The sequence below is a fragment of the Pseudophryne corroboree genome, chromosome 8 (assembly GCF_028390025.1).
Source record: "Pseudophryne corroboree isolate aPseCor3 chromosome 8, aPseCor3.hap2, whole genome shotgun sequence".
NCBI classification, from domain to species: Eukaryota; Metazoa; Chordata; class Amphibia; order Anura; family Myobatrachidae; genus Pseudophryne; species Pseudophryne corroboree.
The window spans coordinates 461,401-476,939 of record NC_086451.1 but is presented as its reverse complement, the minus strand read 5'-3'; the positions used below and the strand labels follow the sequence as shown (position 1 = coordinate 476,939).

General features: G+C 47.6%; 1 protein-coding gene across 6 annotated transcripts in view; it reads right to left on the bottom strand.

The window, feature by feature from the left end:
• The window catches only part of GPSM1 (G protein signaling modulator 1), a 585,152-nt gene that overhangs the window by 173,420 nt on the left and 396,193 nt on the right, over positions 1-15,539 (bottom strand). For all 6 annotated transcript variants that reach the window (XM_063935808.1, XM_063935811.1, XM_063935807.1 and 3 more), the window contains exons 10-11: positions 6,296-6,366; positions 5,030-5,194 (exon numbers count right to left, since the gene is read on the bottom strand). In XM_063935808.1, coding sequence (XP_063791878.1) covers positions 5,030-5,194; positions 6,296-6,366 — 236 coding nt within the window. The remainder of the gene's footprint in view (positions 1-5,029; positions 5,195-6,295; positions 6,367-15,539) is intronic.

Sequence of the window (15,539 nt, the reverse complement as noted above, 5' to 3'; positions counted from 1 at the left end):
CACATCATACTCCATCAATAAGCACAAAACCCACAAAATGACCAGCACATCATACTCCATCAACAAGCAGGACACCCACAATATGATCAGCACCTCATACCCCATCAGTAAGCAGGACACCCACAATATGATCAGCACATTATACACCATCAGTAAGCAGGATACCCACAGAATGACCAGCACATTATACACCATCAGTAAGCAGGATACCCACAGAATGACCAGCACATCATACTCCATCAATAAGCACAAAACCCACAAAATGATCAGCACATCATACTCCATCAATAAGCAGGACACCCACAATATGATCAGCACATCATACTCCATCAATAAGCAGGACACCCACAAAATGACCAGCACATCATACTCCATCAATAAGCAGGACACCCACAATATGATCAGCACATCATACTCCATCAATAAGCAGGACACCCACAATATGATCAGCACATTATACACCATCAGTAAGCAGGACACCCACAATATGATCAGCACATTATACACCATCAGTAAGCATGATACCCACAGAAAGACCAGCACATCATACTCCATCAATAAGCAGGACACCCACAATATGATCAGCACATCATACTCCATCAATAAGCAGGACACCCACAATATGATCAGCACATCATACTCCATCAATAAGCACAAAACCCACACAGTGTCGGACTGGGGCTAGAAGGGCCCACCGGGGTAATGCAGTGGTAGGGGCCCATGCTTAAGGGTGTGGCCAGGCAATAGTGGAGGTGTGGCCAACCACAACAGAGGCCCCACTAACTGTAAAAGAGTGCATGGGCTGGGCCCATAGTCCTGTGCAGTATAAGGTAACATATGTAATGTATAATTAAAGTGCACTAGGACACAGTTTGGAACCTAATCCCTAGAGGAGGAGGTGGGCCCACCGGTGGTTTCCCTTGTTCCCCTGTGGGCCAGTCCGACCCTGAACCCACAAAATGACCGGTACATCATACTCCATCAATAAGCACAAAACCCACAAAATGACCAGCACATCATACTCCATCAATAAGCAGGACACCCACAATATGATCAGCACATCATACTCCATCAATAAGCACAAAACCCACAGAATGACCAGCACATCATACTCCATCAATAAGCACAAAACCCAGAATGACCAGTACATCATACTCCATCAATAAGCACAAAACCCACAAAATGACCAGCACATCATACTCCATCAATAAGCACAAAACCCACAGAATGACCAGCACATCATACTCCATCAATAAGCACAAAACCCACAAAATGACCAGCACATCATACTCCATCAATAAGCACAAAACCCACAAAATGACCAGCACATCATACTCCATCAATAAGCACAAAACCCACAGAATGACCAGCACATCATACTCCATCAATAAGCACAAAACCCAGAATGACCAGTACATCATACTCCATCAATAAGCACAAAACCCACAAAATGACCAGCACATCATACTCCATCAATAAGCACAAAACCCACAAAATGACCAGCACATCATACTCCATCAATAAGCAGGACACCCACAATATGATCAGCACCTCATACCCCATCAGTAAGCAGGACACCCACAATATGATCAGCACATTATACACCATCAGTAAGCAGGATACCCACAGAATGACCAGCACATTATACACCATCAGTAAGCAGGATACCCACAAAATGACCAGCACATCATACTCCATCAATAAGCACAAAACCCACAAAATGACCAGCACATCATACTCCATCAATAAGCACAAAACCCACAAAATGACCAGCACATCATACTCCATCAATAGGCACAAAACCCACAAAATGACCAGCACATCATACTCCATCAATAAGCACAAACCCCACAAAATGACCAGCACTTCATACTCCATCAATAAGCACAAACCCCACAAAATGACCAGCACATCATACTCCATCAATGAGCACAAACCCCACAAAATGACCAGCACATCATACTCCATCAATAAGCAGGACACCCACAATATAATCAGCACATCATACTCCATCAATAAGCAGGACACCCACAAAATGATCAGCACATCATACTCCATCAATAAGCAGGACACCCACAATATAATCAGCACATCATACTCCATCAATAAGCAGGACACCCACAATATGATCAGCACATCATACTCCATCAATAAGCAGGACACCCACAATATGATCAGCACATTATACACCATCAGTAAGCAGGACACCCACAATATGATCAGCACATTATACACCATCAGTAAGCATGATACCCACAGAAAGACCAGCACATCATACTCCATCAATAAGCAGGACACCCACAATATGATCAGCACATCATACTCCATCAATAAGCAGGACACCCACAATATGATCAGCACATTATACACCATCAGTAAGCAGGACACCCACAATATGATCAGCACATTATACACCATCAGTAAGCATGATACCCACAGAAAGACCAGCACATCATACTCCATCAATAAGCAGGACACCCACAATATGATCAGCACATCATACTCCATCAATAAGCAGGACACCCACAATATGATCAGCACATTATACACCATCAGTAAGCAGGATACCCACAGAATGACCAGCACATCATACTCCATCAATAAGCATAAACCCCACAAAATGACCAGCACATCATACTCCATCAATGAGCACAAACCCCACAAAATGACCAGCACATCATACTCCATCAATAAGCAGGACACCCACAATATAATCAGCACATCATACTCCATCAATAAGCAGGACACCCACAATATGATCAGCACATCATACTCCATCAATAAGCAGGACACCCACAATATGATCAGCACATTATACACCATCAGTAAGCAGGACACCCACAATATGATCAGCACATTATACACCATCAGTAAGCATGATACCCACAGAAAGACCAGCACATCATACTCCATCAATAAGCAGGACACCCACAATATGATCAGCACATCATACTCCATCAATAAGCAGGACACCCACAATATGATCAGCACATCATACTCCATCAATAAGCAGGACACCCACAATATGATCAGCACATTATACACCATCAGTAAGCAGGATACCCACAGAATGACCAGCACATCATACTCCATCAATAAGCAGGACACCCACAATATGATCAGCACATCATACTCCATCAATAAGCAGGACACCCACAATATGATCAGCACATTATACACCATCAGTAAGCAGGATACCCACAGAATGACCAGCACATCATACTCCATCAATAAGCATAAACCCCACAAAATGACCAGCACATCATACTCCATCAATGAGCACAAACCCCACAAAATGACCAGCACATCATACTCCATCAATAAGCAGGACACCCACAATATGATCAGCACATCATACTCCATCAATAAGCAGGACACCCACAATATGATCAGCACATTATACACCATCAGTAAGCAGGATACCCACAGAAAGACCAGCACATTATACACCATCAGTAAGCAGGATACCCACAGAAAGACCAGCACATCATACCCCATCGGTAAGCAAGATACATTATTATTATTATTATTATTATTATTATTATTATTCTTTATACAGCTCCAACCTATTGTGCAGCACATAATACATTTAATGTTTAACCCAGGGGTTCCCAAACTGTTTGGAATCACGGTGCCCTAGAGGATCAGAATTTTTTTCACGGCTTCCCTAGGCCAAAAGTTTCTTATTGAGAAATGTAGAAAAAATATAAAAATAAGGAAATTGTGTGTATACGTCACCCGTAGGGTCAGGTGTGTGGCGAGGACAGGATGTGCTGCTGTTTGTTGTAGGATTAGCAGCCACCAGGGCTGGTTTTACCCATCACATTGACCATAAATAGCTTGAATTGGTCCTGGACTACCGACCTGAGGAACCCCAGGGTACTGCGGCACACAGTATGGGAACCACTGGCGTCTATGGTTAGATTCAGTTCTGCGAGCGCCGAGCCCCAGACATCGAATCCATCCACAGCGCATATTTTCCCTCATGCAGAACTTGCGCTGTCAGTACTACCATAAGTGGCCCTGCCATCACTGCCCCTATATTCTCCGTGGACAACATTAACCTATCAGCATGTGTTTGGTAGTTTGAAGAAAGCCCACACCAACATGGAGAAAACATACAAACGCCACACAGATAACCCGATTGTAATCTCTGTGAGGCAGCGATGCTTGCCACTGTGCCACCCGTGCCATGTCTCAGACGTGTCACTCTCTGAATTCCTCTACTGCTACAATAGGAAAGATCTGCTTATCTCATGCGCTCTTGGCATGTACGGATCCGTGTGCTCTGTGTGAGGCTCCGGCAGCGTGGCCCCAGCCAGATCACCCCTGAGCGCTGTCAGAGCTGGAGTGTAATCTCCTTGTCGTACATCAGGCGTGTGCCCAGCAGTATGCAGCAGTGTCATAGCTGCTAACGCTCCAAGGGCTGGAGCTGTCATGTGACTGGCACTACCCCTGGGCACACGGGTGAAGGCCGGGGCAGTGCAATGTCACTGCTACACAGGAAACCCCCATCCCCAGAGTGCAGCTGCTGGTTATACCCCTGAATACTGCAATGGGAGCTCGGGAACCAGGAGTCCTCTGTAGCTGTCATGTGTCTGTCACAGTAACTGATAACGGGACAACAACGCTCTCGCTATTACTGCGGTGTCTAGTCTCCCATAGCATGCCTGGCTGCACCTGACCACGTTCCCAGCTGTGCTCCGCACAGTAACGCAGCAATCTGCGCAGCGCCCCCAGCACTGGATGAGGCCCAGCGTGTCTGGGATGGTGCGTACTGACCTACGTCTCCTTTACTGCAAGTAATTGATAACGCCAATGACAGTGTGTACCACATGATGGGGGAGATGTACTAAGCCTGAAAAGTGATAAATATCACTGTGATAAAGCACCAACCAATCGGCTCCTAACTGTCATGTCACAGGCTATGTTTGAAAAATGACAGTTAGGAGCCGATTGGCTGGTGCTTTATCACTGTGATATTTATCACTTTTCAAGCTTAGTACATCTGGCCCGATGTGTTCCTTACCAGGTGAGGCATCTGCACCCTGACCTCCATCGTGTGCACCGCGCCAGCGTCCTGAGCCCTTGTGTCCGCAGGAAAGTGATGCTCTTTGTATTTCCCGCCTCTCGCGGCGTTGGCAGTAAAGTCCTTCCTTACACCTGGCGTGTGGTGACTGTCTCCATTTCGGGTCTATAAGGCACAATAAATGCAGAATAAAGTCCTCTCAGTGCTCACTTACATCTGGCCACACAATGCAATAACACGGCCTACAGACTGTGGCCACAGAGGTCATGTGACATGGCCGTGGTATTCCTGTGGCCATAGAGGTCATGTGACATGACAATGTTATTCCTGTGGACACAGAGGTCATGTTACATGGGCGTGGTATTCCTGTGGCCACAGAGGTCATGTGACATGGCCGTGGTATTCCTGTGGCCATAGAGGTCATGTGACATGGGTGTGGTATTCCTGTGGCCATAGAGGTCATGCGACATGGGCGTGGTATTCCTGTGGCCACAGAGGTCATGTGACATGACAATGGTATTCCTGTAGACACAGAGGTCATGTGACATGGGCGTGGTATTCCTGTGGCCATAGAGGTCATGCGACATGGGCGTGGTATTCCTGTGGCCATAGAGGTCATGTGACATGGGTGTGGTATTCCTGTGAACACAGAGGTCATGTGACATGGGCGTGGTATTCCTGTGGCCACAGAGGTCATGTGACATGACCATGGTATTCCTGTGGCCACAGAGGTCATGTGACATGGCCATGGTATTCCTGTGGACACAGAGGTCATGTGACATGGGCGTGGTATTCCTGTGAACACAGAGGTCATGTGACATGGGCGTGGTATTCCTGTGGCCACAGAGGTCATGTGACATGACCGTGGTATTCTTGTGGCCACAGAGGTCATGTGACATGGCCCTGGTATTCCTGTGGCCACAGAGGTCATGTGACATGGCCGTGGTATTCCTGTGGCCACAGAGGTCATGTGACATGGCCATGGTATTCCTGTGGCCACAGAGGTCATGTGACATGGCCGTGGTATTCCTGTGGACACAGAGGTCATGTGACATGGCCGTGGTAATCCTGTGGCCACTGAGGTCATGTGACATAGCCACGGTATTCCTGTGGCCACAGAGGTCATGTGACATAGCCGTGGTATTTCTGTGGCCACAGTGGTCATGTGACATAGCCATGGTATTTCTATGGCCACAGAGGTCATGTGACATAGCCGTGGTATTTCTATGGCCACAGAGGTCATGTGACATAGCCGTGGCTTCTCACCTTTTCTGAAGGAAACTTGATGAAGTCTAAGCTGTCCATGCTGCTCCGGTGCAGCCTCTTGGGTCTGGCTCCTGCAAGAGAAACAACCACATTCAGAGGCTGAGGTACGCATGAGGCACTGACATGAGGTATCTACTAGCAGACATGTAGTGGACTCACTGATGAATATAACTGGAAGAGAAAGACACTGACAGACATCTCAGGGGGAGAAGAAACCCAACATCACATTCTTCCTGTGTATATACAACGTAACGTCAGAAACTCCAGTCACGGTGTTACTGCTGGAATATTAGAGCCTGTTCTATCAGACAGGGAATCAGGCGGCCTATTATACTGAGCCAGTGACGCCAACATATGTCATATAACAGTACAACGGTGACATGAATATATATATGTATGCCCTCTTCTATATAATACAGTGAGGGGAGGGGCCTATTATAATGAGCCAGTGACGCCAACATATGTCATATAACAGTACAACGGTGACACGAATATATATATATGCCCTCTTCTATATAATACAGTGAGGGGAGGGGCCTATTATACTGAGCCAGTGACACTAATATATGTCATATAATAGTACAACGGTGACATGAATATATATGTATGCCCTCTTCTATATAATACAGTGAGGGGAGGGGCCTATTATAATGAGCCAGTGACGCCAACATATGTCATATAACAGTACAACGGTGACATGAATATATATGTATGCCCTGTTCTATATAATACAGTGAGGGGAGGGGCCTATTATACTGAGCCAGTGACACTAATATATGTCATATAACAGTACAACGGTGACATGAATATATATATATGCCCTGTTCTATATAATACAGTGAGGGGAGGGGCCTATTATACTGAGCCAGTGACACTAATATATGTCATATAACAGTACAACGGTGACATGAATATATATATGTATGCCCTCTTCTATATAATACAGTGAGGGGAGGGGCCTATTATAATGAGCGAGTGACAGCAACATATGTCATATAACAGTACAACGGTGACATGAATATATATATGCCCTCTTCTATATAATACAGTGAGGGGAGGGGCCTATTATACTGAGCCAGTGACACTAATATATGTCATATAACAGTACAACGGTGACATGAATATATATATGCCCTGTTCTATATAATACAGTGAGGGGAGGGGCCTATTATACTGAGCCAGTGACGCCAACATATGTCATATAATAGTACAACGGTGACATGAATATATATGCCCTCTTCTATATAATACAGTGAGGGGAGGGGCCTATTATAATGAGCGAGTGACACTAATATATGTCATATAATAGTACAACGGTGGCATGAATATGTATATGCCCTCTTCTATATAATACAGTGAGGGGAGGGGCCTATTATAATGAGCAAGTGACACTAATATATGTCATATAATAGTACAACGGTGGCATGAATATGTATATGCCCTCTTCTATATAATACAGTGAGGGGAGGGGTCTATTATACTGAGCGAGTGACACTAATATATGTCACATAACCATACGCCCGTGATCTAATATATGTATGCCCTCTTCTATATAATACAGTGAGGGGAGGGGCCTATTATACTGAGCCAGTGACACCAACATATGTCATATAACAATACAACGGTTGCATGAATATATATATGCCCTCTTCTATATAATACAGTGAGGGGAGGGGCCTATTATAATGAGCGAGTGACACTAATATATGTCATATAATAGTACAACGGTGGCATGAATATGTATATGCCCTCTTCTATATAATACAGTGAGGAGAGGGGCCTATTATAATGAGCGAGTGACACTAATATATGTCATATAACAGTACAACGGTGGCATGAATATATATATGCCCTCTTCTATATAATACAGTGAGGGGAGGGGCCTATCATAATGAGCGAGTGACACTAATATATGTCACATAACCATACGCCCGTGATCTAATATATGTATGCCCTCTTCTATATAATACAGTGAGATTGTGGGCGGGGCTCAGAGGTGGACGCAGAAGGCGGTGTCGCACACAAGTGTCCGCCTATTTAAGTCTTGGGTGCAGCGGGTGTCCCTGGCAGGTAACAGGGGCCTGTCACCGGCAGTAGCTGTATGTAATGACGCAGGCCACCATGGTCAGATGGAGAAACTGCGCCAGTCATAGGGTGCTGCAAGGTTCCACGGTGCGTAGTTGCGTGGAGACGGATTTGCGTCGCTGTGAGTGGGCGGCTCGGTGGAGCAGGATTGTCCGCTGCTATAGCATAAAGATGCAGCTGTGCCCAGGGCTGGCTTATCAGCAATGTAGGCCCCGGGTAACACAATGCACTGGGCCCTCATCCAGCCATTCACTGAGGACTCTCCGCATGCTTCCATACAGTGACTGGCTGTCAGCACTCTGATTGGTGGATAGCTCCAGGCCACCTGCCAATCAGGAAGCTGATAGCCACTGACTGGCTGCTGGCAGGGAGAGGATGCTGCACTCTGATTGGAGTATATCTCCAGCCATCCACCAATCAGCATTCACTGACTGGTCGCAGGCTGGGAGGCAGGGAGAGGATGCTGCACCATGTGTAACTCACAATCAGAGTGGCTGGTCAGCATTCTATACCTCCCTCCCAAGAAGCCATGGAGGCACAGGTGCCCCGGCCCAGCCTGCCCCTGCTCGAAAGCCCCTAGAATCATGGCGCCTTGGGCAGCTGCCCAGTGTGCATATACGTTACTATGGCCCTGGCTGTGCCGGATCAGAATAACCCCCTTCCCCCCTCATGTCTTTATAAAACAGGGGCGGTGTTACCACCAGGCAACCCAAGCCAGCTGTCTAGGGAGCTAAGGATTAGGGGGCACCTAGAACACGAAATGAGCAGCGCTGTATGGAGGAAGAAACGCTGGGAGATGCGGCTGTACAGTGACATCATTATACTGTAATAGAGAGAGGAGAGAATAGTGCCGGGAATGTCCATGAAATGTCATTATTTACTAACTCCTCTGCAGCCGTCACTCCTGCAAATGACGAGCAATGCAACGCGCTATAATGCAGCCGCAAGGCAGCTGGGGGTCATTACACAAACAGCCAATCAGAAAGTGTTGCTGGTGTCATCATCGCCACAAAGCGCTTTTATTACCAGCAACACTAAGGGGCGATTCTAATCGCTGTAACTCTATGCTGTGACCTGGGGATAAAACGCACAATTACTAACGTTATTTATATATATATATATTCATTCTTAAATGAAACCAAATCAATTTAGATCAATTTAATATCGACCTAAGGCGCCACTTTCATGTAACCTCAGCCTGGCTCACTGGGCACAGTCGCCTCTGCCCGTCACACAGCTCCGAGAGCCAATGTAGCCCGGTCTCGCTCTGTATATAATAATAATAATAATAATAATTCCTTTATTGTCATGGATGTTCACAAGTAACAAGCAACTACATTCTGGACATGAGCAGAGAACATAACAATAAGGACATGAAAGATACGAGAACATAGACGTCACCACCAGATAAATATTACTATTGAGGGCACTTATCGCCTGTGGGAAAAAACTTCCTCTAGTGGGCATGTCCAAACTGCGGCCCTCCAGCTGCTGAGAAACTACACATCCCAGCATGCCCTGACACAGCTTTAGCATTCTCTGACCGCAAAACTGTGTCAGGGCATGCTGGGATATGTAGTTTCACAACAGCTGGAGGGCCGCAGTTTGGACATGCCTGGTAGTCCGACACAAGATGGATCCATGTCTCTTTTGTGATGGTAACAGAGAACATCCCGGATCTCTCACAATACTTTCACCTTAGTAGAAGCCTCTTTTCGTACACAACATTTATGCTAGGTAACAGTAGCAGATCTCGCCATGGGCAAGCAGGACTTTTGCCCGGGGTGCCGCCTTCCGGAGGGCACCGCACCATGGCAAGATCCGCTACTGCTGTGTCCCCCGCTGGTTCCGCTTGTTCCCCGTTGTGAAGGGAACTAGATGCTACGCGTCTAGTTTCCCTTCGTGGAGAGGACCTTTGTTGTACGGTGCGCAATGACGTCATCGCGCACCGCACAGCATTGTGGGACTGACACAGACGCTAGGGGTCATAATTAACCTCTAGTGTCTGTCTATGCCAGATCCGAGGAGAGGAACGGCGCCGGCGGAGGTCTGCAGCGGTCGGGAGCGAGGATAGTAAGTATTCATTTTTTTATTTTTATTTTTTCCAGCGGTGCTACTCTACTGTACAGGGGGAATAACTGGCCACACCCCCTGTATGAAGCCACGCCCCTATTTCCTGCCCGGGGCGCCAAAAGGGCAAGAACCGGCCCTGCTAGGCAAGTATATATAATATATACCTGCGCTGTAGCAGAGGGTAACGAGGAAGGAGGGAAAGCGGCAGCACTGGCAGGGGGTGAGCACCGGGGTGTAGCTACTGGTATTGTGACGAGACCGCCGGTCACATAATTACACCCCGGGGTGAGGGACCACCAGCCAGAGGACAGTACCCCAATAATTAGGAAGAGTTTACCACGTGATTTAGCAGACAGCGTCACAGCTGAGAGAGCTCTTGCCGACACCGTGAGTCTTTACACTCACACTCACTGAGTCTGGCTCACACTGGGCACAGTGATATGACGGAGCGGGCAGCAGCTGAGGAGGTCGGGGCTATCACTGTGAGTGCTCCATGCTTAGTGCCACCCTACACTGGCCTGTCCCCAGCTCTTCCCACAGATTCCCACAGAATAGGACGGGGTCCCTGCACTGCCCCAGCCTGTTGGGGGCGCTATGTGCTAGCACTGAATGTGAGAGCTCTCTCTGAGCTGTGCCCGGGGACTGTACGCCCCTTGGTTCCTGGCATGTCAGTCCAGGATGGCGGTGCACATAGCTGTAGATGGAGGGGGAATTCTGTGGGAGGCATGGGGCCCGGGGCCCTTAGTTCCATGCACTGCAGATACACTGTAGCTAGAACGTATACTGCAGGGGCACAGCGCCGTTACACCGCCCCCCCCTACTGCCAGTCACATGACAAGCCACTGCAATCCTATTACAGTAATCAGACCAAGGGGAAATGTCATCCTCGGACAACTATTACGGGATTTACAGTAATCTCACATAGATAAGATGTAAGTGGATGTGGCAGAATATATACAGGACACTGACCGTCCTCTAATCACTATATCCTCTTATTCTGTGTGACTGGACGCACCCTGTGCACGCTGCAGGCAGAGGCGCAGTACACATCCCATCTTATAACGCACATACCCCGCTCTGCACCCATCCGTACACCTACACAGCGCGCTGCTCAGCGCATATACTACACTCACAGGCAACTCGCCGGGTAATATTATATATAGAAGAATTAAGACATGTTACAAATTATGGCCCAAATGTATGAAGCTTTAACAAGAGATAAAGTACCAGCCAATCAGCTCCTGTCATTTTTCGAATACAGCCTGTGACATGACAGTTAGGGGCTGATTGGCTGGTTACTTATCACTTTCTCTCTTGTTAAGGCTTCATACATTTGGGCCGATGTTCTTTATCGCATCAGCATACACTCCGTAATCAAGTGCAATCCCTGGCAACATCAGGGGTCTATTTACTAAGCCCTGTATGGAGATAAAGTATCAGCCAATCAGCACCTAATGTTAATGTTATAAACCCAGCCTGTAACATGGCAGCTGATTGGCTGGCACTTCATCTTAGTACATAGACAATCAGTTATCGCCACTGGATACTCACCAGGACTATGCAGCTACATCCACGGGCTCGGCTGCGTCCCTGGGTCGGCGGTAGGTTTCAGAGTCCCCGTTCAGCTCTACATTCCACCTCCCATCCCCTCCCTTCCAGTATTTACTGCTGCTACTGCCAGGCTGAGAGCAGGAGAACGGAAATCCTCAGGGGTATCTGTAAATGCTCTCTCTGTCTGCGAGCGCGGAATTACTGGCCAGGTTTCCAGGAGACGCTCTGCGCTCTCACTGTCTCCATGAGACGTCCTGGGACGGTGTGTGCTGGTTCCAGAGCAGAGGCTGGAGAGGTGCAGCCTGCTTTCCAGATGCTACGTGCTTTATAACAGTCACATTACATATGGCGGCAAGTCCCTCATATAATAATTCAAAGTTTTGTACCCCTGTAACACAAAGCTGACTCTCTTACACCATGCTTGTGGATAACTAATGGTGCCCATATGTATGTGAGAGCCAGTCAGTCATTGACCTCTCAGTGGTCACATGATGACAGAGAAAGGAGCGTGTGACCTGATCTGATTGAAAGCCAGTCAGTCATCGACCACTCAGTGGTCACATGATGACAGAGAAAGGAGCATGTGACCTGAGTGAAAGCCAGTCAGTCATCGACCACTCAGTGGTCACATGATCACAGAGAAAGGAGGGTGTGACCTGAGTGAGAGCCAGTCAGTCATCGACCTCTCAGTGGTCACATAACAGAGAAAGGAGGGTGTGACCTGACCTGAGTGAGAGCCAGTCAGTCATCGACCTCTCAGTGGTCACATGATGACAGAGAAAGGAGCGTGTGACCTGAGTGAGAGCCAGTCAGTCATCGACCTCTCAGTGGTCACATAATGACAGAGAAAGGAGGGTGTGACCTGATCTGAGCGAGAGCCAGTCAGTCATCGACCTCTCAGTGGTCACATGACAGAGAAAGGAGGGTGTGACCTGACCTGAGTGAGAGCCAGTCAGTCATCGACCTCTCAGTGGTCACATGATGACAGAGAACGGAGGGTGTGACCTGAGAGAGAGCCAGTCTACTCGCTATGTAAATATCACCACCTGCTACATAAACATCACTACTCACTATGTAAATATCACTACTCGCTACGTAAATATCACTACTCACTATGTACAGATCACTACTCGCTATGTAAATATCACCACCTGCTACATAAACATCACTACTCACTACGTACAGATCACTACTCGCCACATAAACATCACTACTCGCTACGTTAATATCATTACTCTCTACGTAAATATCATTACTCGCTACGTAAATATCACTACTCGCTACATAAAATAAGAATTTACTCAGCGGTAATTCTATTTCTCGTAGTCCGCAGTGGATGCTGGGGACTCCGTAAGGACCATGGGGATTAGCGGCTCCGCAGTAGACTGGGCACAACTATAAAGAAAGCTTTAGACTACTGGTGTGCACTGGCTCCTCCCACTATGACCCTCCTCCAGACCTCAGTTAGGATACTGTGCCCGGAAGAGCTGACACAATAAGGAAGGATTTTGAATCCCGGGTAAGACTCATACCAGCCACACCAATCACACCGTATAACTCGTGATACTATACCCAGTTAACAGTATGAAAAAATAACTGAGCCTCTCAACAGATGGCTCAACAATAACCCTTTAGTTAAGCAATAACTATATACAAGTATTGCAGACAATCCGCACTTGGGATGGGCGCCCAGCATCCACTACGGACTACGAGAAATAGAATTACCGGTGAGTAAATTCTTATTTTCTCTAACGTCCTAGTGGATGCTGGGGACTCCGTAAGGACCATGGGGATTATACCAAAGCTCCCAAACGGGCGGGAGAGTGCGGATGACTCTGCAGCACCGAATGGGCAAACTCTAGGTCCTCCTCAGCCAGGGTGTCAAACTTGTAGAATTTAGCAAACGTGTTTGACCCCGACCAAGTAGCTGCTCGGCAAAGTTAAAGAGCCGAGACCCCTCGGGCAGCCGCCCAAGAAGAGCCCACCTTCCTCGTGGAATGGGCTTTTACTGATTTAGGATGCGGCAGTCCAGCCGCAGAATGTGCAAGCTGAATCGTACTACAGATCCAGCGAGCAATAGTCTGCTTTGAAGCAGGTGCACCCAACTTGTTGGGCGCATACAGGATAAAGAGCGAGTCAGTCTTTCTGACTCCAGCTGTCCTGGAAACATAGATTTTCAGGGCCCTGACTACGTCCAACAACTTGGAAGCCTCCAAGTCATTTGTAGCCGCAGGCACCACGATAGGTTGGTTCAGCTGAAAAGCTGATACCACTTTGGGGAGAAACTGGGGACGAGTCCTCAATTCTGCCCTATCCATATGGAAAATCAGATAAGGGCTTTTACATGACAAAGCCGCCAATTCTGATACACGCCTGGCCGAAGCCAAGGCCAACAGCATGACCACTTTCCACGTGAGATATTTCAAATCCACGGTTTTCAGTGGCTCAAACCAATGTGACTTTAGGAAATCCAACACCACGTTGAGATCCCAAGGTGCCACTGGAGGCACAAAAGGGGGCTGAATATGAAGCACTCCCTTAACAAAAGTCTGAACTTCAGGTAGTGAAGCCAGTTCTCTCTGGAAGAAAATCGATAGAGCCGAAATCTGGACCTTAATGGAACCCAATTTAAGGCCCATAGTCACCCCTGACTGTAGGAAGTGCAGGAAACGGCCCAGCTGAAATTCCTCCGTTGGGGCCTTCCTGGCCTCACACCACGCAACATATTTTCGCCATATGCGGTGATAATGGTTTGCGGTAACTTCTTTCCTAGCTTTAATCAGCGTAGGAATGACTTCCTCCGGAATGCCCTTTTCCTTCAGGATCCGGTGTTCAACCGCCATGCCGTCAAACGCAGCCGCGGTAAGTCTTGGAACAGACAGGGCCCCTGCTGCAGCAGGTCTTGTCTGAGCGGTAGAGGCCATGGGTCCTCTGACAACATTTCTTGAAGTTCCGGAACAATGAGTATAGTTCTTACTCCTCTTCTCCTTATTATCCTCAGTACCTTTGGTATGAGAGGAAGAGGAGGGAACACATAAACCAACCGGTACACCCACGGTGTCACTAGAGCGTCCACAGCTATCGCCTGCGGGTCTCTCGACCTGGCGCAATATTTTTCTAGCTTTTTGTTTAGGCGGGACGCCATCATGTCCACCTGTGGCCTTTTCCAACGGTTTACAATCATTTGAAAGACTTCTGGATGAATGTAAATGGCCCTCAGTTCCAGAATATTTATGTGCAAGGAAGTCTCCTGACTTGACCATAGTCCTTGGAAGTTTCTTCCCTGTGTTACTGCCCCCCAGCCTCGAAGGCTGGCATCCGTGGTCACCAGGACCCAGTCCTGTATGCCGAATCTGCGGCCCTCTTGAAGATGAGCACTCTGCAGCCACCACAGCAGAGACACCCTTGTCCTTGGAGACAGGGTTATCAGCCGATGCATCTGAAGATGCGATCCGGACCACTTGTCCAGCAGGTCCCACTGAAAGGTTCTTGCATGAAACCTGCCGAATGGAATCGCTTCGTAGGAAGCTACCAT